Here is a 25,632-nt window from a genome sequence, read left to right as displayed (position 1 = left end):
GTCCCTGGGGGTACTCCACTTCAGGCATGTGTAGAGCAGTGCCCCACTGGATGGTAGGGGCTTTGGAGTCGTGCGTGTTGTTGCAGAGAGCATAGTAAGGCCTAATACATCATCTGACATAGAGGACTGAGTGATAGCATAGTGTTTTGCAAAGGTGTGCTCTGAGGCCCATGTGGCAGCGCTGCATGTGTCTATCAGAGGGACATTGTTCAGGAAGGCTATAGATGTAGCAATGGCAGGCGTAGAGTGGAATCAGATCCCTGATGGGATTTCCTTGTTATGCAGTCGATAGAGTTGGCTACAAGTAGAAATCCATTTAGATCAGTGATTCTCAAACTTTTGTACTGGTGACCCCTTTCACATAGCAAGCCTCTGAGTGTGACCCCCCCCCCATAAATTAAAAACACTTTTTAATATATTTTACACCATTACAAATGCTGGATGCAAAGCAGGGTCTGGGGTGGGGGCTGACAGCTCTCAACCCGCCATGTAATAACCTTGCGACCCCCTGAGGGGTCCCAACCCCCAGTTTGAGAACCCCTAATTTAGATAGTCTCTGGGTTGATACTGCACATCCCTTGGAATGTTCTGTTGTGGAAATAGTCTTGGAGATTTTCAGAAGGATTTCGTTCAGTCTAAATAAAATGTTATGGCACATCTGACATCAAGGGAATGTAGGATGGCCTCTTGTGAGTTCCCATGTGGTTTTGGGTAAAAGGTGGGAAGGTCTATGGATTGGCTTAAATGGAAGGATGTTGATACTTTAGGCAAAAATTTTGGGTGTGGCCACAATGTGACCTTATCTTTAGCAAACATGGTGTAAGGAGTCTCGGCCATCAGTGCCCTGATTTCGCTGACCTGTTTAGCAGAGGTAATTGCTACCAAAAACGGCACTTTCATAGATATATGAATGAAGGAACAGGTTGCTAAAGATTCAAAAGGTGCTCTGGGGAGGCATTTGAGTACAAAGTTCAAGTCCCATGGGGGTGTGGGTTATCAAACTTCCAGGTACATGTTTTGTACACCAGTAAGGAAGGGTCTAGTGATTGGGTGAGCAAGACTGATGTTCCCTTCACCTTTGGTGAAAGGCTGTAACAGCCACTAGGTGTACTTTGATTGAGCTTATAGTTAAGCTTGATTCTTTGAGTTTCAGTAAGTAATCCAGTATGGCCGGTAGAGGCGCCATGACTGCATTTACCTGTTTTTGTTGGCACCATCATGAGAATCTCTTCCATTTTTGGAGGTAGATATTGCGAGTGATTGATCGCCTGCTATTTAATAATATGTTTCACTCGTTCCGAACAGGCTAATTCATCATGTTGGAATCACGTAGGAGCCATGCTTTGAGGTGGAGTTTCTCCAGATTCGGTGGAGAGTTCGGCCGCCATTCTGTAAGAGGAGATCCACCTGCAAGGAAAGAGCTTGGGAAGCACACACTGCCAGGTGCAACAGATAAGGGAACCAAGTCTGTCTGGGCCATGTTGGAACAAATCAGCATGATATGGACCTTGTCGGTCCGTATCTTGTGTATGACTCGCAAGATTAGAGGTATTGATGGGAATCCATACAGGAGTGATGTGTCCCACGAAATGAGGAAGGCATCCCCTAGTGACTTGGGTGCAAGTCCTGCCCTGGAAAAGAAAAGTGAGCACTTGTGGCTTGTTGCTGATGCAAACAGGTCTACAGATGGATAGCCCCATTCTGGAATAATCAACTGGAGGACACTATCATGTATTTCCCATTTGAGCTCCTCAGAGAAATGTCTGCTTAGCGTGTCTGCCATTGTATTCTGTCACCCCAGGAGGTAAGATGCTGAGATGGTTATGTGGTGGAGAATGCACCAGTTCCACAATTTCAGAACCTCAATGCAGAGTGAATGGGAGCAAGCTCCTCCTTGACGATTGATATAGAACATGCTGGTGTTGATTGTGGTCCCTGAGGGGTAGGCTAAAAGGGACTTCTCCTTCAAAATCATCTTGAGGCGGAAATCTCTATCATGCTGTGCCCTGACTTTCAGGTTACTACAATGGGCGTATTTTTGAGGGATATGCATCTCCCCCAAATGACAAGTGGCTATCATAGACTGGCATTGCCTCACGACAAGAGTCGGAGCATTTAAACCCAGGCAAGCCAGGCATCACAGTTAATAAAAGTTTCCCGATTGGGGAGGAGGGGGAGAATTTTTTTTTTTTTTGGGGGGGGGGGGGGAAGAAACTATCTAACTACAAAAAAATGAGACTTACTAAATTACAACTGTGACGGGTTCGGTAAGACCCCCCTTGGGACTGTCACACGATGCACTGAAACTATCTCTGAGCCCATTTTCTCTGATGGCTTGGGACTCTAGAACCCTGTCTTGTTGAGCCAGACAGGCTAGCCTGCTGCAACACAGACCCATGCCCCCAAAGCTGCAGACTTAACTGTCTCCAGCACCCAGACGCCAATGGGATCCACACCCCAAATAAATCCATTTTACTCTGTATAAAAGTTATACAGGGTAAACTCACAAATTGTCCACCCTCTATAACCTGATAGAGAGATATGATCAGCTGTTTGCTCCCCCAGGTACTAATCACTTACTCTGGATTTAATAAAATCACTTTTGTTTATTAGTAACTATAAAAGTAGGATTTAAATGGTTTCAAGTAATAACAGACAGAACAAAGTAAGTTACCAAGCAAAATAAAACAAAACACGCAAGTCTAAGCCTAATACATTTAAGTAACTGATTACAGGTAAAGCTCACCCTCAGAGATGTTCCAATAAGCTTCTTTCACAGACTAGACTCCTTCTTAGTCTGGGTCCAATCCTTTCCCCTGGTACAATCCTTGTCAGTTCCAGCTCAGGTGATAACTAGGGGATTTCTCATGTCTGGCAACCCACCTTGTTCTGTCCCACCCCCTTTTATAGCAGGAATCTTTTATTTCTCTGGATCCCCACCACTCCTTCTAAATGGAAAAGCACCAAGTTTAAGATGGATTCCAGTTCAGGTGACATGATCACATGTCACTGTAAGACCTTCTTCTTCATTACCTAGTAGCTGGGAGACACTTGCACAGGAAGGCTTGCAGGTAAACAAACCCATTCACAGTTCATTGATTCTGAAGCACCCTTAATGGCTTCCACTTAACATGTTTACATCAGTAATACAAGTTTATATCTTATTCTCCTAACTCCAGACATAGAAATAATACATGCAAACAAATAGGATGAATACACTCAGCAGATCATAAGCTTTGTAATGATACCTTACAAGAGACCTTTTGCATGAAGCATATTCCAGTTACATCATATTCACACTTATAAACATATTTCCATAAAACATATGGAGTACAACATCATAACTAATCTAATTATTTCTCTAGAGAAATATGAAGAGGCAGCACTGCCACTGAAGTCTGTCTGCAGCTGAGGATGGTTGAGAAGGAACTGAATGGATCAGGTCGTGCGTGCGCCACATGAGGCGCCAACGGTGCCACTAGATGACACTGCGCACGCGCGCCCCGACTGAGCACTGCTAGTGAAAATCTCCAATCTGCAGCGCAGGGATGCACCGACACCTGAAGTGGAGCACCCACAGGAACACTACTCGAAGAAGAACAGCTACTTACCTGGCAGTAGGACTGAGAGGATTCATTTTCTGTACACTATCTTATACTGCCACCCATCACTATAGTATTGAGATCCTTCCACATAAAATTAATAGCAACTGCAAAATCTCTAGTAGACTTCATGGACCCTACAGGGTCAAGCCCCTGCTTGGGGGGTAATTTGAAGGGGTAAGGAGGAGTTGACAGGGTTTAGGAATGAAAAGGGTGCTTAAATTGTGACCATCAATGCTTCAAACATACAAGGCAATATAAAAATGCTGAGTATTTTTGGTTACAAATTAGATGCTTAGAATGTAAAAGCAGGTTTTGAAAAAATTAAAAACAGCATAAGGTTTTCTATTACATACAGTAGTGCCTACAGGCCCAAATGAGACATTGTGGTTTACACATAGTGAAGATAGTCCCTGTCCTAACCAGCATATATAGCGTGTCATTATTATTTCGGTTAGTGCCAGGTGATAGTACACTATTACATTAAACAAGGTTATTTAACCTTTCAGCAAATATCAGTAAGAGATGGCAGAAAGCTATACAAACTAAAGAGCTGAAGTCTAGCACCAGGCCTGAAGAAAAGCCTCAGCTAGCCACCAGAGAGGGACAAAAAAGTGGTAGAGTAAAGGGGAAAAACCTCAGGGTGGAGTAATAGACTCTGTAACAGAAATAACTCCACCTCATGTTTGAGCATTTTGTCCAAAACTTGTTTCCTAGAGTGTTTGGCTAGGAGGAATCTAGCCAGTGCAATCTATGGAACAACTCTAAAAGGTATGATTACTAGCAACTCAGCTCTGGAGTTATTTTTTTCCACTCCAGCATTCTCTGTATTACTAGTGCTAATAACTATGTTCTCCACAAAACAGATGTGGAGTCATGACCTCTTTACTTTTCCACACTGGACACCCTGTCAGCAGTGAGTGCTCTACTGACAAAGCAAGATTATATTCAGCTGCACTATTTTTCCACCTAATTCACAGCTGCAGGAAAATCTAAACAACCTGCTGAAGTAATGTATAAAATTGTTCAAAATTATTAGGCTAACAGTTAAGCATCGTATTTCAATCCAGGTGACTGAATCAACTTGCTTTTGGGAAAGTGTGTTTGCTTAGCACCTAGTGGCTTTAAGTTGTATCATTTTTAGAGTTCATATTTCAGCACGAGATCAGAAGAGAAATACAAATATGTCATACAAATCATGAGCTGGAGTTTACACCAGCAATGGGTAAATTACCTTTAAATAAAAGTTATTGACTTGGCTTTTATTTTATCTATAATGGATAAACAGGCTACCCCCTTCTGAAAAATGGGAGCTAGAACCACTGTCACCTTAGCAAAAATGCAAGAGGCTATGGCAAACTGAAAGCTTGGCCATGAACTACCAAACAAATAATCCAATTAGCTAGAGGATGAATGGGAAGGTGCAGGATGGCATCCTACAGACCCAGAGCACAAAGAAACTCCTCTTAGGTTCACCCCCTGGATCACAGAACAAAGGGACTTGGAGGAAAATATGAACAGTGTTAAGGTCCAGCATGGGGTGGAAACAGAACGACTTCAGCAATAATTGAGAATCAGCAAAGAAATCCATCAAGTGACTTGCCAGCATCTCCTACGTCACCATCTAACTAAACTCATGAAAGATGGAGGTGGGAGGAAAGAAATTCACCAGTACAAAAAACTTAGTGAAGAACTAGTTACATAAACTAAAATATCCACTAAAACGTTAGTTTAGCCAGGTCACCGCCTGACATTAAGTGAGTAGAAGTGAATTGTTCCATGTGTCACGCCGCTTTAGTTCCTGTCCCCATCTGTCAGTAGATTAATGTTATCAATTTTGTGGGATGACATCATTCTGGAAAAAATTGGTTATTAAAATCACTTTGTCCACATAACAAAGAGGCAGAGCAACTTTACACTTGACCCAAGGAGCATGTTGCAATAGAAAGGGGAGATGCACTCAAGCGTAAATTTGCCTTTTGTCACTGTGCAATCAGTACTTGTCATACTTGCTTTGTTCAACTCTGCCTTACTCACAATTTTTAATACATTCCCAAAGGCCATCATTGCACCCCAGATACAAATAAATAAGACAAAGAAAGATGGTGTGATGATTTCAAGAATCTATGTAAAACTTATGAATTACTATTTGATTTTATTAACAGTCTGTATCCTTGTCTTATGACGGTCTTTTACTGTGTTCTGCCTCACGTTCATTGTGCTAAAGAGAACGGGAGTGGTACTTGCTTGTCTATCTAAGAAGAGGTTGATGGATAAAGACTATCACCACCTGCACAGATCTCACCTGGAGAGAACAAGAGTAACTTCATCCTACGTGAAGCCAGTTTTCTCCAAATTCTCTGTCTGCAAGGGGGGTGGATTGGAGCTCTGGGAAAGCATGTGCTTGACCAGCTTAGTAGCTCAAGTATAACCCCAGGTCCCCTATAGGGTTTAACTCAAGGGGCTGACCCAAGTTAAAAGCGGAGTTGCTATGTCTTCTCTGCTATTTTAGCTAGCCCAAGTTAAGAACACACCTTTGTTTGCAGTGAAAACACTCAGAGAAACAGAGAAAACTTAGGCAGGAGAGAGGAACAAAGAGGAATGCTTTCGGGGGGGTGGGGAGTCCTTTTCTAAATGCAGAACAAGCCAAGAAGGAAGGTAGCTATCTGGCTGGCTGGGAAGAGGGGGTAGGAGAGAAGGAGCGAAGAGAGAGCCTTCATGATTGAAAGGATGAACCATGAGGGGAAATGCTAGGAAAATGTAGAGCCCTCCTTCAGAAAAAAAGAATTGCAACACCTCAGGCAATTTCCTGCATTTTAGAAGAATATAACATTTCAAAACAAAAAGTTGATGCTAAAAAAAGTATAAAAGCCCATCTAGTATTTGACTCCACTATAGTATGAGGATAGCCAGCACATGGCAAGCTAGGTTCCATTCATGACACAAGTGCACATGTGAATCCAACATAGCCAACATCTCCCAAGCACCAGCATGTAGCTCACATCAGATGTAGATGCAAAGTTGTGTGTGTACATATATATTATACACACGATCTCCAAATGCAGTTACAGAAATGTATACAGGTCTGTTGCATCTTACGTGCATTTAACATGCGTGATTTCAGCTTTATGAGGTCGGCAAAAACAAAAACAAAAAAACAAAAAAAAATTTTAATACTGTACCTGTAGTGCCGGCAATTCCGCCCGCCATTGAACTCAATGTAATTTTGACTATACACGGTTTTTGCTTAACGCGCTAACCGCAGAACGGAACCCCCACATAAGATGAGACAGACCTGTACATATTCACAAATACAGAATCAACATGGACAAAATTCAAAGACAACACAGCTTGAACATAGGGACACCAGGCTCCTGCCCGCCTTCCATTCACAGCCAAGTTCCACCAGCTTTCCCCTCTGCCCTTCCACACCCATCTTAAAGAATCATGCCTCCTGTTGTCCAGTGATATTTAAAAATTAAATTAAGTGGGTATGCATTTTTTGTAAGTGTTTTGGCCCTTAGTTTTCCATAAAATACAAGTAATCAACTCTGCCTGCCTCAGGTTTTGCTTAGCTCTCTTTACTTACCTTTCTTCTTTCCTTCTCTCTCTCTCCTCCAGTTAATATCTACCCTCCTCCTTGTAGTCTTCCTAACCTTGCTCCGTCCCTCACTGCCCCACTCTCTTCCATTCCTGAATCTCTCCCTCTACTCACCCGAAGTTATTTCCTCTGACTCCCACTTCCCCTGCTTTGTTGGACCCTCTCTCCTTGGGGTTCGATCTTTCGCCCTCCAAATTTGCCACTCTCTTTCCTGAGATCCCTTCCCTCACAGCATCCTCCTCTGGGCTTGCTCCCTTCACAACCCGCGCTCCTTCCTGTCCCAGAGCTCTCAATATCTTCCCCCATCCCTATATCTGTAACCTTGTCTCTCTTGGGGCCATCTCCCCTTCACTCTGGGAAAAGAGCTCTTCAGATCTGCTCCCATCTCTTTCCAATTGGGTTTCACTTCCCCTTTTAAATTTTCTGTCCCACTCTTGAGGCCTCTGCTTCCCACCCATGTCTCCCCATTCCTACCACCTGCACTTAAATCCGAACAACTCACTGCTCTCAAGCCTCCTCTGCACTGCACTGCCCTCCCCTCCTAGGGGCCTCTAGCTCCTCTGCATCCCACGACCCTTCAGTCCCCCAGCCATGCCCCCACCACCACCCTCCAGCTTCTCTCTGCACCCCACTGCCCTTCACTCCTCCAGCCATTCCACCCTTACCCCCCAGCTCCTCTCTGCACCCCACTGCCCTTCACTCCTCCAGCCATTCCACCCTCACCCCCCCGCTCCTCTCTGCACCCCACTGCCCTTCACTCCTCCAGCCATTCCACCCTTACCCCCCAGCTCCTCTCTGCACCCCACTGCCCTTCACTCCTCCAGCCATTCCACCCTCACCCCCCAGCTCCTCTCTACACCCCACTGCCCTTTGCCCCCCCATTCCACCCCCTCACACCCTCTGCGCCCCCCTCCTCCCCGTGCCTCACCTACCCTGCCATGGCTGAGGGGTCGCGGCTCCTTGGGACTGTTCCCCTGAGACCAAGAGCAGAGCGTGCAGCTCGCTGCCGGGCGCTGAGGAGCCAACCCCGCAGCTCGACTCCCTCTGCTGGCGGGAGGCGGGAAATGCAGGGTTTAAAATTCCGATGCCAGCTATGGTAGTTAGCTGAGAAGGCAGCTCCCCCTACTGCTTTCCCTAGGCATAGGCCTCATTGTACCAACCACTGGCTGAAGTGCTGCACGTTGCAACTCAGCTCCATAGATCTCCCCCGGTATCTCCAACCCCACGTGTTTACCACTCACGATGCTGTGGAGGAGCCTGATTCCTGAGACTGGTTTAAGATTAATTATGATTTAAAATAAGCTTGGGGGGGGAGGGTGTTTTCTGGTTTCTATCTTAGGTACGGCGCATACCACGTAATAGCAATCCTGATGTTCACTTAACAGCAGCACTTTGCCTAGAAATGACCCGTCCCCTTGACTTTAATGTTAATGGAACTCCGATATTGGCAAGAGGCGGGATACTTCATAGCAACTTATTTTTGGAAGAAAGGCCTTGGCCCCAGGCAGATTTTCAAGGCTGCACTCGTGCAAGGAAGCACTGGAACGCATCTTCCCTGGCTGCAGCCCTGCTACAAACCTACCTGTGACCAGAAACCCACTTCCCACACACGAGGTAATGGGCTGGGGCCCCCACATCCCCACCAAATGAGGAGCCCTTGCCAGAGTCCTAGCACTGCAGCCTGGAAGCAGAGGCTGTAGGCAGGGCAGCAGCAGAGAGAGAGAGAGAGTTCAGCCTGGATGCCAGGGTTTTCCACAGGGAGTAGGGGCACTGAGACCCCATGGAGCTGCATGCTACCTCAGGCTCTTCCTATCTTCTCTGGACCGCACCCTTCCCTAGCACCAGGGGCCCAGACTCTGTACATTCCAATGTTTCCTTTCCTAGCTGCAAAGTGCAACAAGTGTACAGGGTCTGCTCAACAGAATAACTTACAAACCAAACAGAACAAGAACCTTTCTAAAGAAAAAGGGACTGAGGTAGTAATGGGTCTGCCTTGTACATGGTAGAGTAAATTATTCCAATTTGAAGTGAATGCAAAGTAGGTATGCAACTTTCAAAATCAGAACCGCAGGGTTTTACACCAGCTGTACAAGTCTAAATGACTACATGGAGTGTAGGGAAAGTGGAAAGGCAGGGAAAGTGAGTGCGCACAGGTGTGTGGTTTGCATTACTACTCCCCAACTGGTGAGCAAGCTTTTTCTGGGTGGACTTCATATTTAGCAATGCAACTGTAAGAAGTGTTACTACTTCAGTCATTTATTAAAAATCACAACTTTATATCGCTACTGTAACTCCATTGGCACCATCTGCTATTATAAACAAGGTACTGACAACCACTTATGTCAGAGTATATGAATGACATTTTAATTATATATTTTATTCAACCTTTCTGAAGCTTGAGTTCAGCAAAACCTTATCTCCTATGGCTCCTGGATTATCTAAAGAATACTGTCTTAAATAGTGAAGGATTTCACATTTATAGAAATCACATTCCTGAAATTGTATTAGGCCATTCTCCCCAAGCACCTGAATTAAAGCTTTTGCTAGGTCTATAGCAGTTCAGAACGAAAGTGCGTCTTAGCCCAGCAATGCCTGCCCTTTATACCCTCAGTAGATGTCCACAGAAATGTAAATGATAATGGCAAGAAGAATAAGCTTTTGAGGTGTAGAATGAACCTGATTCCTTGACTATTCTGTGGTCATTACACCAAAACCCCTAACAGAAGAGTCAATGTGTCTCATGATCCCTTGAATCATGATCTGGAAACAAACTGTTCAAATACTATCCAGATTAGCGGCAGCATGATCTAATGAACAGGACATTGGACTAGGACATGGGAGAGAAGGTGTCAAGGCTGCTTCCCCACTTTGAACTTTAGGGTACAAATGTGGGGGCCTGCATGAAAACTTCTAAGCTTAACTACCAGCTTAGATCTGGTCCGCTGCCACCACTCCCAAAGCTAATTCCCTTCCCTGGGTAGCCTTGAGAGACTCTTCACCAATTGCCTGGTGAATACAGATCCAAACCCCTTGGATCTTAAAACAAGGAGAAATTAACCATTCCCCCTCCTTCCTCCCACCAACACCTGGTGGATCAAGATCCAACCACCTTGGATCTAAAAACAAGGAAAAATCAATCAGGTTCTTAAAAAGAAAGCTTTAATTAAAGAAAGGTAAAAATCATCTCTGTAAAATCAGGATGGAAAATAACTTTACAGGGTAATCAAACTTAAAGAGCTCAGAGGACCCCCCCTCTAGCCTTAGGTTCAAAGTACAGCAAACAGAGATAACACTCTAGCAAAAGGTACATTTACAAGTTGAGAAAACAAAGATAAACTAACACGCCTTGCCTGGCTGTTTACTTACAAGTTTGAAATATGAGAGACTTGCTCAGAAAGATTTGGAGAACCTGGATTGATGTCTGGTCCCTATTAGTCCCAAGAGCGAACAACTTCCCGAACAAAGAGCACAAACAAAAGCCTCCCCCTCCCCCGCCAAGATCTGAAAGTATCTTGTCCCCTTATTGGTCCTTTGGGTTAGGTGTCAGCCAGGTTACCTGAGCTTCTTAACCTTTACAGGTAAAAGGATTTTGGAGTCTCTGGCCAGGAGGGATTTTATAGTGCTGTACACAGGAGAGCTGTTACCCTTCCCTTTATAGTTATGACAGAAGGTCTAGTCCCAAAATCTGCTACTGGCCTTCTTTATGATCCTGGGAGAGTCACTTTATCTCTGTGCCACTATCTCCCTTCCTACCCATGTGAAAAGATGTGATGAAACAACATGGAACTGAATCTGACAGTTCCAAGATCAGTTCAAACACCATTGGGCTTTAGCTAATATTCTATTTACAATGTACAAAAATAAGAGCAATAGCACAAAGACCCATACCAGATAATACTCTCACACAAGTGGCTTTATTTTTTCACACTGCAACATGCATTCTGGAAGACACAGTCAATCTGTAGAAAAAAATTATTTAAAATACCTTGTGATTTATACCTATTCTACACCAAAAGCCTACTTTCCTGAAAAGATATTTCAATACTAATCACCAGTTCTTAACTGCATATATTTATGTTATAAGTTAAGTAGTTGCACTACTTCTTTTGATACAACATTCATCTGTATATATATCTCCTTGTGTCATTTTCATCAATCCCCATACCAAATTATAAATTTGGATGTGTACCTACCAGAAAATATCACTTAAAACACACAGTATAAAAATGTATTAAATATTATGAACCTGCCCTGCCTTCAGGACATACATTTTTCATGACAAGCGCAGCTTTATATTACTTTTTAGGTATTCCTACTGTACTTGAATTATCATCATTTATTATTTGATCACCAAGTGTGCTTAACACTGTACAAATAGGACATTGTGTTCACAAAGGCACTTGGTGTCCAGTCAAGAAAAGCAAACACTAAATAGATGTAATTGTCTAATCAATGGTATTTAGGGGAATTTAAAAAAAAAAGAATGCAGTGTGCCTGGCAGCCCTGTACGAACAACCAGCAGGAATCTCTTTGGATCACACAGCCCTATTCCCCACCCTGAACGCCAATTTATGCACTAATGGCAGCTATTTCCATGAAATTTAAATGTCAACACAATGCACTGTGTAAGAAAAGAAACTGATTCAAAAAGTGGGCAGCATTTGATACAAAATTTAAAGACAATTTCTGTCCATTTATCTTGAAGATTATTAAAAGCCTTAATGTGACTTCTGTAATATTGCTGATTAGGTACAAAAATGAGATAGTGCTTCATTAATGAATCCATTTATTCCATTAACGTTATACGGCTCTGATATACCATGATTTTTCAGTTAAAAATGAATACTAAGTAGTGGAACTGATTGCACTGAAGTAATTGAGCACTGACTGATGATGCAAATCAATATTATGAATTTTTCCGCCTTAATTTCACATTCTTGTAAACAACATATTTCCTGCTATCCTTGAGATTTAATTAGCAAATGAGATATTTATAATATTAAAGACTAATTCATCTGCATACATATGTCAGAAAGAAAAGAGTCTGGCAATTTAACTATGTGCATAGCAATAGGAATAATATTTAGCCTGCATCTGACTGGCTCAGAAGGCTAATACCCAACAGTTTCGGGCTTTCGCATGTTATTTATATAAGGACAAGTCTTGATCACTTTCAGCACAATTCATGATTTCATTGGGAGAAAGACAAGCAGGATCTAACCTACTAAGGATAAAATACAGAAGAGAACACTAGAAAACAGAGTTTCAAATTTGGGAACCAGTCTGCTCCTTTAGTCATCAGGAACAGGATTGGGCTCTACACATAATAGATTTCTGTATAATCCAATTGAAACATGTCAGCAACCTCAAATTCCTTAGAGTATGTAACTCATTATGAGTTATATAAATCAAGATGACTTTACATAAGACTCTTGCTAAAAACATTAAGCAAGGATTCAATTTTTTAAAAAATTCTAATATTTTCATAACTAAAAATAAGTCCAAGTTACAAATCCATGAAGTTCGGCAGAAGCAAAGGGGAAAATTGAGCCAATATGCCAAACATGCTTCTCACAGGAATACTACAAAATGTATTTTCCCATTGAATTCAATGGGAAAAGTTATGCAGGTTTCCAGGTCTGCGGAGTGTCTTCATGTGTGAACGTGGATTCATCAGTATAACAGCACCTAGATATCTCAACTACATTCAGGTCTTCTTTGTGTTAGGTATTGTACATACATATAAGAAACTGTAAGCTCTTTAGGATATGCACTATCAAAAAAGACACAAACAGTAAAAAAAAATTTCATAGTATCCTTATTTTACACCCTTAGAATGCAACAATTGCTTCAACTTCATTCCTCTCAGTGCAATCGGACATCAGCACACAACATCATTATTCTATTTTCAGAAGAGAAAGAGGCAAACTAGCCCTCCTCCAGGCTCAGCCTCAGGTCTTTGCAGCATCTCTGCAAAATAATTTGAGCCGCTCTAAAGTCACGGAACCAAAAGACATAGGCTTTATGAGCATCTGAGGCACCAGGGATCCACAATGGGGGGGAGGGGAGGAGGAGGAGACTGAAAATAAGTTGCGGTTGTTAGGGAAAAAATAATAAAATTGAAAAAAGTCATGACCAGCACCTGGTTGAAATTTTAGTCGCTATTTTTGCAACAAAAATTCATAATTTACTTCATACAGGAAAGCTATGAATAGCATTCACGTTAAAGCCTGCAAAAATCAAGGGACTGAAGCAGGCAGCTTCAAAGGCCTACACTTCCTATCTCTCAGTCTTTCACAGTTTCTCACAATTTTCTCATAATTTTAACTTAAAAAGGAACGTATCCCAAGCCTGTAACTGAGCAAGTTTATTGAACCACATTAATATTTTCCTGAAGGCAATTGGCTGATTAATATTAATCTATTCTACTCTATCCTATTCCCAACTACACACCACAATATTTTCCCCCACATCAGAACTTATGAAGATTAGTGTTATTTAAAAAGACTGAAAAAAGAATTAAAGAGTTGCAAATCAAATGTTCTTTGGCCAGGGTATGGACCAGATGACCTAATTTTTTAAATTTTTGAAAAACTATGAAATAGATACCGTATTATAAAAAGACAAGAGTAACTGACCAATGCTGATTCACAAAATTAGAGACCCTCTGATCTGGTCTCTATAGTGGTTAAACTTGCAGTAATTATTTACAGTCAGGACCTGAACCACTTAACTGGGAGGCAAGACATGTTCAATTGTTAAAAAGAGACCCTTCCAAAGCCTGTCCAGTAGGAAATCAAAGCAACGATTCTTTTAAAGAAAATTACTCAAAATTTCAACTACAAACTGTATACCACTTATTTTAGACAAAATTGTTAGAAATAGCACATCATCTCTCCTGAACAACGTTACGGTCTCCCACCCTCATCTCATCAATGGGAAAATGGTTAGTAGCAAAGGTAAAATGCCAAATGTGAAGAAAAGTTTTTGTGGCATACTGGAGAAGGCAGGCAAGATTAGGGTAAAAAACGTATTCATACTCTTAAAGTATCTTATAACAAAGGTACTCAGAACACTTTACATAAACACTTTTCAAACTTCACAGTACTCCATGAGGTAGTTTAGTTTAGTTTACGGAGTAGGATGCTGAAAACATGGTGAAGTCACAAGTCATACGACAATAAAATGACAGTGCCTGGAATAGAATCCTGAAGTCTGACTCCTCTCTTGTGCTTTTAGATGAAGTAACACCCAAAGGTAATAAAACTCTACAAATATATAACAAAATGGAAAAGGTCTAGACATTCTGCAATTCAAGGCCCAGTACGCCACAATATATTAGTAATAAGCCAGGAAAAAAGTTGTAAGAGAATATAGAGGGGAACCAAAAAAAAAAAAAAAGCCAAACCTATTCAAAGGGACACAAAATGTTTAAATGAAACTCTTACATTCATTTTAATCAGAAGAATTTGTACCCAGACAGACAGAAGCAGCAGAGCTCCAGGTTTCTACCCCCTTCCAGCTAAGAATTAAAAACACCAACATCACCACAAGGAAAGACCCTATGCACACAAGTATCTTCAAAAACATATTTTTAGGCCTGTAAAGGTCTCTCTCTCTCAAACCCATGACATTTTGCTGAAGTTTTTTTATGGTATATGCTACTATATTACAAGCCAAATCCTGCCCTCTGTGACAAAGTTGCTCCTCTATCTTGGCAGGTCCTGCGCTTATTGGCGGATTTTCTTGCCTCAGAGATTCACCATGTGGGTTGGGGAACAGCCCAGAGACCTTCCCCTCTGGAAGAACCCACAGTCCAGGTCAATTGGGAGGTTTGGGGGGAACCCGGGCCCGCCCTCTACTCCGGGTTCCAGCCCAGGGCCCTGTGGACTGCAGCTGTCTATAATGCCTCCTGTAACAGCTGCATGACAGCTACAACTCCCTGGGCTACGTCCCCATGGCCTCCTCCAAACACCTTCCTTATTCTCACCACAGGACCTCCCTCCTGATGTCTGATAACGCTTGTGCTCCTCAGTCCTCCAGCAGCACACCCTCTCACTCTCAGCTCCTTACACCTCTTGCTCCCAGCTCCTCACACTTACACCACAAACTGAAGTGAGCTCCTTTTTAAAACCCGGGTGCCCTGATTAGCCTGCCTTAATTGATTCTAGCAGCTTCTTCTTAATTGGCTCCATGTGTCCTAATTAGCCTGCCTGCCTTAACTGGTTCTAGCAGGTTCCTGATTACTCGAGTGCAGCCCCTGCTCTGGTCACTCAGGGAACAGAAAACTACTCCAGTGACCAGTATATTTGCCCTCTACCAGACTCCTGTACCCCACTGCTCTGGGTCTGTCACACCTCTTACAGAAAAACCCCCAAAGGAAAGCAAAATAATTTAGTAAACCCTGAGAGTTCAAACTGGTGCAGCTGGAGATAGTGTCTGAAGGAATTCCTTTCCTGAAGAGGGATTGGGATGAAGCCCATTGACTTCAAACCCTCTGCTATTCCAATGAATCATTGGGAAGCATCAAGGATTTTGGAACAACTAAATGGAGGACCAAGAAATCCACACATTACTCCCTAGACTTCTTCCTACTGGCAGCACAGCAGGCCTACTCCCACTGCCTCTCACCCACACTGTAAGACTACCATATCACCCTCAAGGCATGGAGGGTCAACAGCAAGGGCCAGGTACTTGTGATATTTAGGCCCCAGTTCAAAGCATTTAAGCATGTGCTGAACAGAGGCTGGATTTCAACAAAGGACTTAACTTCAAGCACATGTTTAAGCATGGTGCTTAATAATGCTTTGCTTCATCAGGGTGTAAACTATGACAGCCTTAGCTTTAACTTTAAACTAACCTGGAATAACGTGCATGTCAAAGTGTATCCCCCTGCTCTGCCCCAAGCCTGGCCAAGTCTTCCAAAGCACAATTAGCCAAAAATGTGTGCTTTTGCACAATTGAGAGTTAATGACATTTTCACGTATCTTTCTCTAGAAATGGAGTTGACAATTTGGACTCTATAGCTTAGTTCTGAGCTTGTGTTTTGTAGTTTTGAGTTAAGTTCATAACATTATCATACTGGATTTTACACAACTCCACAGTGCCTCAGACAATTAACAATTAAAAATTCAGTAAGAACACTGTACATGCACCAGCACATATTTTTCATCACTTGACTTTCTTGGTCTGTCCAAACTTAGCAAAATGAATGTTGATCATTAAAAACCTGCCACTTATGAAATCTGAAATTTCAGAGCTCCGTTCATAGAAGTATAGCTAATTGTTTTTTTAAGCTTCATTAGTATTTATCTAATTCTAAAGCCTCCAGTTTCCAACAACAAAAAAGTCACATATGCGTTAAGGTTCACCCATGAGTCTGTCCATGGAAACTATTCAGAAAGTTCTGAGCAAGTGAAAAAATGCTTCCATCCAACAATGAAGCTTTATATACATATATATACATACATACACACCATTTTGGTCATCTGGACATTTGGGACTATTTTACACATGTGAATTATGAGAGAATATTTTTATTTACATTTTTTGTTTGCCTGGTATTTATAAATTGACTAAAAATAGAGATAAAATAAAAGTTATAGAATTTAAGTTTAACTCTATTGAGCTTCTGGACTTTGGGAAATTTCAGCTGTGATTTGCACCAGGAGAAAGAACAGAGAGGGCTTACGCTTTGCAGAACTTCCTTCCAAAACACAATATTGTGTAGTTTAGTGAACACTGAAGTAGTATATTTTTGGTATATTGACTAGTATGGTAAGTAAACGGTATATAGAAAAACAAGCTCTCTTGTACAATCCACTTGCATCCATATAAAAGTTTGTGCATTCCATTTATTTGTTTAGAACATAAAATGTCTGAAGTTTTCCGTTCCAAATTGTTTCATGTTTCCCAACATTAGTAAGTCAATTTCTTTGTACTGGATAATGTTGTTTCTGTATACTATTAAGTTACCATTAGTACATGCTCTATTGTCCAGTGTTGTTCTCCTTGAACACAGTGTATATATTCTTAATAATTAAGTGGCCTCACTTTCTTTGAAGAGTCATTCATCCATTTTAATATTTGATAGTTGTGTAAAAGTGGGTAAAGTCTAATTCTTTGACACTGTCACCCTTGGCAGTCCCATTTGTAACAACAGGGGCCTCCCAAAAGGAAGGTTTGCATCAGTGCAAGTCCTAGTTATTTCATTCTGCTAAAACAAAAAGTTAGGCAATACCGTTATGAAGGAAAAAGCTTTGATAAGAATGACAAGGAGAATTACCTGGCTCAGGGTTGGTATAATTTGTGTTGGAACCTGTTATGAGTTTAAAGGATTTGAAAATGGAAATAGTATCTGGTTGCCAAATATTTCCATTTCAGCTACACAGTCTCAGAAATTTTCTATGGGAGTTTGTTTTTTGTTTTGTTTTTTTTAAAAGCAATCTTACAAGGTGCCATTAAAACTTATCCTGTGCTATTTTATATATAAAATATACCTTTGTAGCAAACATATACATACATACATAACAATTATTCCGTACATGATCATTTTAAGTTTCTTTCTTGGTATATCGTGACAGGAACTGCGTTCTAACAAAGTTAATCAGCTTGGTCTCTGTGAAAAATACAGTGATAAGTGTTGCTGCAAAGCACAGAGCTCCCACAGTGATGTGAATCAGCCTCGCCAACCAGCCTTTATCACAGCACAAGAATACCTACAAAGAAAACAAAGTAAGCAAGCAGTTGTAGAAAGATTACTGGTAGAGAGGTAGATGCTCTGCATCAATGACAAGTAGGCTCTAATACTTCTCTTGACCACAATAGCGGTACTACTGAGGTGGTCATCAGGCTGCCAGTCTCAGGCAAAGCAATCAGATAGATTTGGCTAGTGTAATTTGAACCTACAAAATATTATAGCTAATATTGGCCATATTAATATTTTTATAATACAATTTCTATGAAAATAAATAAGCATTTGGTATATACCTGATCATTGTAGAAGTTATATGCAGTAATATATCATTCATTATGCACACACAAAGTTAATTGATATACCTAGGAAAGCTATTTTCTTGTTATGCATTGAGATTAAGGTTACACATCATTCCTTCATTTCTGCAACCATATATCCACCTATGTTTAAAAGACGAACGTATTGGAAATCTGGGAAAACAACAAAACAGTTACCTACTTTTCGTTATTCTTCGAGATGTGTTGCTCATGTCAATTCCATTCTAGGTGTGTGCGTGCCCACATGCACAGTCATCGGAGATTTTTGCCATAGGGTTGGCTGTGGCACCCCCTTGAGTCCTACGCTCATGCGTTGGCACATCAGGCACCGCCAGCCCTATGCCTTCTCGGTTCCTTCTTGCCGACAACTCTAACAGAGGGGCAGGAGGATGGGTAATGGAATGGACATGAGCAACACAGCTCAAAGAACACCAGATACAAAAGGTAGGTAACAGTTTTTAATTTGAGTGCTTGCTCATGTTGACTCCATTCTAAGGGACTCATAATCAGTATCTATGGAGGTGGACTTGGAGTTCATGGTGGTACAGCTTGCAATACTGGTCTACCAAAGCCAGCATCTTAACAGGCAGTAATCCAAGATGAGATTCTCTGGGCCAACACTGGACAACCTTTCATCCTGTTGGCAACTGCGACGAATAACGGTGGTGACTTATGAAAAGGCTTGGTCCTCTCCATGTAGAAGGCTAGCTCCTTCTGATGTCCAGAAAGTGCAACCTGTGCTTCCTCCTCCGACTTATGAGGTTTAGGGAAGAAGACAGGTAAGAATATATCCTGAGTCATATGAAACTACAGAACAACCTTGCGTTGGAAGGCCAGACGCGGTCACAGTTGGACCTTTGTCCTTGTAAACACCATGTAAGGCAGCTCCGAGGTAAGGGCCCTAATCTCGGAGACCCTGTGGGGAGATGTAAATCACCAAGAAAGCAACCTTTCAGGAGAGGAGGGAGCTCCCGTGATCTGCAACAGCACAAGATTTAGGTCCAACGGAGGAATGGGGCCCTACTGATGTGAGGGCCCTTGAGGAACCTGGCAGTCATGTCATGGGTGAAAACCAACCTGCTCTCGAGCGGAGGGCCAAAGGCCAAAATAGCAGCCAAGTGGACCTTAACAGATGAAAGAGAGAGACCCTGGAATTTAAGATGCAGGAAGTAATCCAGGATTAACTGCCGAGAGCGGCCCTCTCGGGTGGAATATGTTTATCTGAAGTACAGCATGTAAACCATTTCCATTTGGCCAGGCAGATTGCTCTGGTAGCAGGACCTGTTGGACACTGGCCGAGCACAGCCGCTCATCTGCATTCAACCATGCAGCAGCCAGGCCATCAGGTGCAGCGCCATCAGGTTCAAATGTAACAGCCTGCCATGGTTCTGAGACAAAAGGGCCAGGTGGAGCAGTAGCTGTAACGGGGCAGCCACCAAGAGGTCCAACAACATGCCAAACCAGTGCTTGCACGGCCAAGATGGCGCTATGAGGATCAACTTTCCATCTATCCTGCTTGATCTTCATGAGGACTCTAGATTAACGGCACTGGAGGGAAGGCGTACATCACAGGGAACATCTGTCGGTCCCCCGAAATGAACAGCATGTGTGACACTTTCTGTTGTGCCTGGATGCAAAACAAGTCCACCTGGGGAGTCCCCCACCTTTGGAAAATAATGCTGACCATCTCCCGATGGAGCAACAACACATGGCAAAACGAGAGGGTCCTGCTGAGGTGATCTGCCAAAGTTTCTCGTCCCGGGGAGGTGTGCAGCCACGAGATGAATGGCGGGCTGAACATGGATGTTCCAGGCCCTGAGGGCTTCTTGGCAAAGAGCTGAGGACCAGGCTCCGCCTTGCTTGTTGATATAGAACATAGCAGCAGTATTGACCATCAGGACCTGAACCACCTTGCCTTTTATATGAGGCAGAAAAGCTTGACAGGCCAAACATAATGCTTTGAGCTCCCTGACATTTGTATGTAAGGAGCAATCGCACTCGACCAATGACCTTGCATGCCCACCCCAGATCCGAAGCATCAGAGAACAGGGTAACTGATGGGGCCACGAAGGGGACTCGCCTCCAACACTGATGCGGGGGTCCAACCACCAAGCAAGCAACAACAGGATGCGGTCCAGAACCTTGACTACCCAATCTATGTTGTGTCTGTTGGGGACACAGACCGACGCCAGCCGCGCCTGTAGGGGCCTGAGATGGAGTCGTGCATACCGGACCACCACAAGGCCCAACAGCCTCAAGTACATATGAGCAGTGGTGAGTGGGTGGTCTTGCATATGTGAGATTAGGTCTGACATAGCACAGAATCAGGTTTTGGGGATGAAAAGAAAGGAAAGGAACACTTTCTGTTTGATTCCACGGCCCAAGTAGGGTCAAGGACCACTCCTATGGACTCTATGCACTGCATTGGCACTAACATCTGTTTTTTTTCTCATTTATCAATAGACCTAGATCGTGACATGTGGAGCAAACCAGATCAAGGTGCTGCCACACCTGATGCCAAGACTGGCCCTTGATCAGCCAGTCATCGAGGCATAGGTAAATTTGAACACCCGGACTCCAAGGTAAGCGGCCACTGGCGCCATGCACTTCATAAATACTCTTGGGGCTGATGAGAGACCAAAGGGCAGTGCCGTGAATTGGAAATGGTGCTGGCCCAATACAAAACAGAGGAACTGTCTGTGTCCTGGGAAAATGGAAATATGTTGTTCAAGTACAGGGCGGTGTACCGGATCCAGGGAAGGGATGATGGAGGCCACGGAGCCCATGCAAAATTTCAACTTCTTGAGATGCTTGCTGAGGTGAGGCAGGTCCAGGATGAGTCTTGGGCTCCCTTTTGCTTTCAGGATTAGGAAAATATCGTGAGTAGAATCCTTTTCCCTTCATATCCCAAGGGACCTCCTCCACCGGTCCCAGCATTAGGAGGTTTTCCTACCTGCTGAGCGAGGAGTTGCTCGTGAGAAGGGTCCCTAAAGGGAGAGGGGGCGGGGGGGGGGCAGCAGTCGAGAACTGTAGGGTGTAGCCCAAGGATACTGTGTTGAGCAGCCAACAGTCAGATGCCATTCGTGACCATGTCAACTGAAAGGGGCACAGGCGGGTGAGGAAAGAACAGGGGAGTGGATCCAGGTACTTGATTGGGGCGCCATCCTAGGTCGCACCTTCAAAATGCCTGTCTCTGGGCCCCGTGTGTTTCAAAGGGCCAGGTTGAGCCTGGGCAATAGAGATCTGTGCTAAGGTGATTGTAGGCAGGAGGCTGGCTGGTACCAGGAGTGTGGGGACTTGTGCCTCGGTTCCAGTGATCCGTGTCTCATGGAAGGAGAGCGCGGCACCGGGAACCTGGACCTTCTAGCTGGTGACCTATGTTGCAGGACTGGTGTCCTAGGTTATGGGGACAGGGGCAAAGTCTGTGATCCGGGGACCAATGGTGCTCCCCTGCCCTTTGGGAAGGTTCCAAGATTGGCTTGCCATTGGGCTGTGGGGCCTTAGTCACTTCCAGCACCTGGCACAGCATTCGTGATACCGGTAAGCCCACCAGGTCTTTGGCCACTTGGGCTCTCTCAGATGATGATGGTCCCCTAGAAGCCAGGATCCCCTACCGCTCCTGGGAGTCAGATCCTTGGCTGGGGTAAGGGGTCCGACCATAGCGGTTCTCCCCTGTAGCTCTGGGGCGGGCACACGGCCTGAACTGGGTCCTTTGCCCAGAGCCCCCTTCCCCTCCTTGGACAGTGCCAGGGAGCCCTTTTTCTTCAGACACTTCTTGGGCACTGGCGAGGGGGATCAGTGCCGGGAGAATCCCAGTGCCAGCAGTGCCACTACACCAATGCCGAGGTGCTACAAACGAAATCCGGTCAGGCGGACTCTGATGCCAGGTGCTCTCAAGTGGATGTCCCTCTCCTTTTGGGTTCTGGGACGAAAGTTTTTGCAAATCCTGCACTTATTCTTTATATGGGATTCCCCCAAGCACTTCAAACAGCTGCTGTGAGGAACACTGAGAGGCAACGGCCTGTTGCACAACGAACGCAGCTCCAGGGTAATGTTCCAGCTGGGACTCTAACCACTAAACTAACACTTACTTAAAAACATACCTACAAACTATTTAGAAAGGGAATAACAATGGGCTGTTAAGAACCGCTAATGCTCTTGCTATGCAAGATAAGGTGCTCTGACCAACCGTCATGGGCAGTAAGAAAGAACTGAGAGGGAGCAGGGCTGGCGGTGCCTGATGTACCAACGCATGAGCATGACACTCAAGGGGGCACCACAGCCAACCCTATGGTCGGCAAAAATCTCTGATGACTGTGCACATGGGCGAGCACACACCTAGAATGAAATCGATATGAGCAAGCACTTGAAGAAGAATCTCCCTTTCCAATACAATCTCTAGTTTCTACCCCTCAGAGCCATGGAATATTCGACTTAATTCATGTAATCGTTACCACAGAAAATCTGCAGCAGGTGCAGGACTGAACCATGCCCATCTTCTACCCTAGGTAGGTGTGAATGGGAGAGGAATGCCACGTCCTGGGGAGGGGATGCCAGGGAGCAGGGGGGGAAAAAGAGGGAACATTTTTGTGGCAAGTTATTTTTTTATTGATTGCTGTTTGAAGCTTTTCGGAGATTGGAGATATTGAAAGAAGATCCATGAAGACTGATTAGTAGGCAGAGAACAGATGATATGGTAAAAAATAGCATTATTCATTAATCTGTCAGACCCCGGCCACGTGGCATTGATAGATATTCTATATACACATACTCACTCCACAATGTATGGTAATACCCAAGTGATAAATTGCATTTATCATCATGCACCTTTGTCTCATATATATATATATATACACAATATAATCAGCCTTGCAAAATTGTAATAACATTTTATTAGCCTATGCTCATAATCTACTTGCATGCCCTTTAGTGAGATTCTGATAATGAAAAAACTAATTATATTTTCTAATTACTTGATATGAGCAGACTTTTACAAGAATTATAGTGAAATCTGAAAAACACACTCACCTCTGAAAAAACAGTGACTACTCCACTAATAATATAAACAAAAATTAGTGATGGTGAGAGTAGCAGCCCTTTCAAAGGTCTGTAAGAGCCCTCTTTGAAGTAATTGTTGATGTAGTGAATGCTGTGTGCTATTCGAATACTCATATTGAAGCAGTTTGCAAGGATAAAGCCTACACTGCCTTGCCACTGAGTCAAGAAATAAGAGACGCACAAGAATGTGAAGGACAAGGCCAGCATAACAAAATTGAACCTAAAGGAAAAAAGAGAAACAAGTTAAACAATGTATGCAGTGAAAATATTTATCCATTAACACCTACGTCAGCAAGAGTCCCACAATTTTTTACCCTAAAAGAAGAAACCAAATTATGGTTAATTTTGAACATAAACAGTAGGGTAGGGATCAAATTAAGATGTGCTAATAAAGAAGGCTTATTGAAGGGTGTGGAGGAAAACAAAGAAAGAGCCACATTAAGTGTGAGCTTTTTATTTTTAACAGTGAACCATACATTTCTGATTTCTCTTACCAGATTTGACAGACTAATTAAGCTTGCAAAATCTGAAGATTTCTACGTTATATTAAAAATTCTTAAACAAGAAGGCACATTCATAAACTTCTGTAAACCTTGGTTAAAAAATTTACTTCACTTACAAATCAGCACTTTGAAAAGATCATGCAAGTCAGCTGGTTCAGTCTAAAAATCTCTGTGTATGAAAAGCAAGAGTGGAAAAGTCTTGTAACAGGGAGTTGTTGCACACTGCTGAATAAAGGGCTGTTGCTAGTTTTAGCAAGGCCAGCAGTGTGTTAGCCTTTATAAACAGAACAGAACAAGATTCTGGTTAAAAAAAAAAAACAAAGCCAGATGGTCATTAAAACTTAATATATGAAGTGGATAGTTATAGCCTACTTAATTTCTGAGACTACATCGTTTTTTAAAATAGCCAGTATTGGGAAAGGGCTATAATCTAAATAAAAACATTTTTTGGCAAGCAATATTAATCTATTTTAATTTGAACTAAAGTGCAGTAGTGATGTTACACACACCCACCACTCTCTGCAGGTGTGTAACATCTGCTAATTTTCAGCAAGCACGCATGCATTGGAACAGTCTCCCAGATTGCTGGATATGTGGTTACTCCAACATGAAGTATATGTGCAATCAGTGTGCAGAGAGCTATACCAACCATTTTGCCCCTACAGAAACTTAGATGAAAATTCACTTCACTTGATCCAACTTCTATTTCTTTATAGTATCCATAGAAAAATATCCAGTTCATACATGATCATCCTGAATTGCAACAAGTTCATTAGTTCACAAAGTCACATCCATAATGACAGCTAAAATAGATGTGAACAAATAACTAATTCATAAAAATAGGGATTAATTAGCCCTAGTCTAAAAGACTACAGTGAATAACTTAAAGGCAACATTGGTACAGCTGATAATGACAAGTCCTGCTGTCTTCCATTAGATGAGCACTCTGCAGCTGTTGCATTTCCCAATTAAGCACAGATCACAAATCTACAGGCTTAAAATGCATGTTGTACATCTGACAAAAACTGCAAATTTAAAATGAGATGCAATTAATATAGCACTTTTTCAAATCAACAGAAAATTATTATACCGTAACAGCAATTATTCCGCCATAAGGTTGTGGTTAAAATGCAGTGTATGCTGCCATATTTTTATTGCTCTGCTCTTGATGCTCAGGAGTGAAATTCAGTTTGAAATTTGACATCTCAGTAAGATGCCTAGATTGCCAAAAAGACACGATAGGCATACAGTCTCACTAACGCAGGCAATTATCCCAACATGTTAAAAGTCAGCTTTAAAATCTAATTTTAAAGTTTCAATTTTGGGGATTATTTTGATGAAGTGAAATAAAAAGTTCACAGTTGGAAAATTAAACTTTTAATTAAATTGACATTTAAAATGGATCAGTGGCTCAGACATTCAAACCTGTAAAGTCTGATAATTTAATCTAATGAAGACTTTGGTCCAAACAGTATATATGTTTAAAATAGAATGTGAAAATTGTCTGTGTCAAGTCACATGACATACAAACTTGTTTCCTCAAGGCAGGATGTTTGCCAATCCAAAAATAGTCTCATTAATATTCTTATATTATTTTGACAGTCCTCTTATATTGATAACCATTTCACTTTTAAAAACCCAATATGCCACAGAATTGGGGAAATTTGGCGGGGGGATGGGGACAGACTAGGTTTTTCCATGAAAGAGTCCTTTGTCAAAAATTTGAAAAGACTTGAAGTTTAATGAGTCTTATGTACATTATTTAATAAGACAGCTATTTCATGATGTATTGTAAAATTCCTGGACCTAATTAATTGATATATTGCCGAATACACAATCTTCTGTGCTGGCAAAT

The 25,632-nt window shown here is 42.5% G+C and overlaps 1 protein-coding gene across 4 annotated transcripts in view; it reads right to left on the bottom strand.

The window, feature by feature from the left end:
- Nucleotides 1-17,037: 17,037 nt before the first annotated feature.
- The window catches only part of RFT1 (RFT1 homolog), a 36,926-nt gene continuing 28,331 nt past the window's right edge, over nt 17,038-25,632 (bottom strand). For all 4 annotated transcript variants that reach the window (XM_034775928.1, XM_034775925.1, XM_034775927.1 and 1 more), the window contains 2 exons: nt 23,245-23,494; nt 17,038-17,921 (listed from right to left, as the gene is read on the bottom strand). In XM_034775928.1, the coding sequence (XP_034631819.1) occupies nt 17,757-17,921; nt 23,245-23,494 (415 nt within the window). In that variant the 3' untranslated portion in view covers nt 17,038-17,756. The remainder of the gene's footprint in view (nt 17,922-23,244; nt 23,495-25,632) is intronic.

The sequence above is a fragment of the Trachemys scripta genome, chromosome 7 (assembly GCF_013100865.1).
Source record: "Trachemys scripta elegans isolate TJP31775 chromosome 7, CAS_Tse_1.0, whole genome shotgun sequence".
Lineage (NCBI taxonomy): Eukaryota > Metazoa > Chordata > Testudines > Emydidae > Trachemys > Trachemys scripta.
Note: the sequence above shows the minus strand (reverse complement) of the source record. Positions and strands in the feature narration are given on the sequence as shown.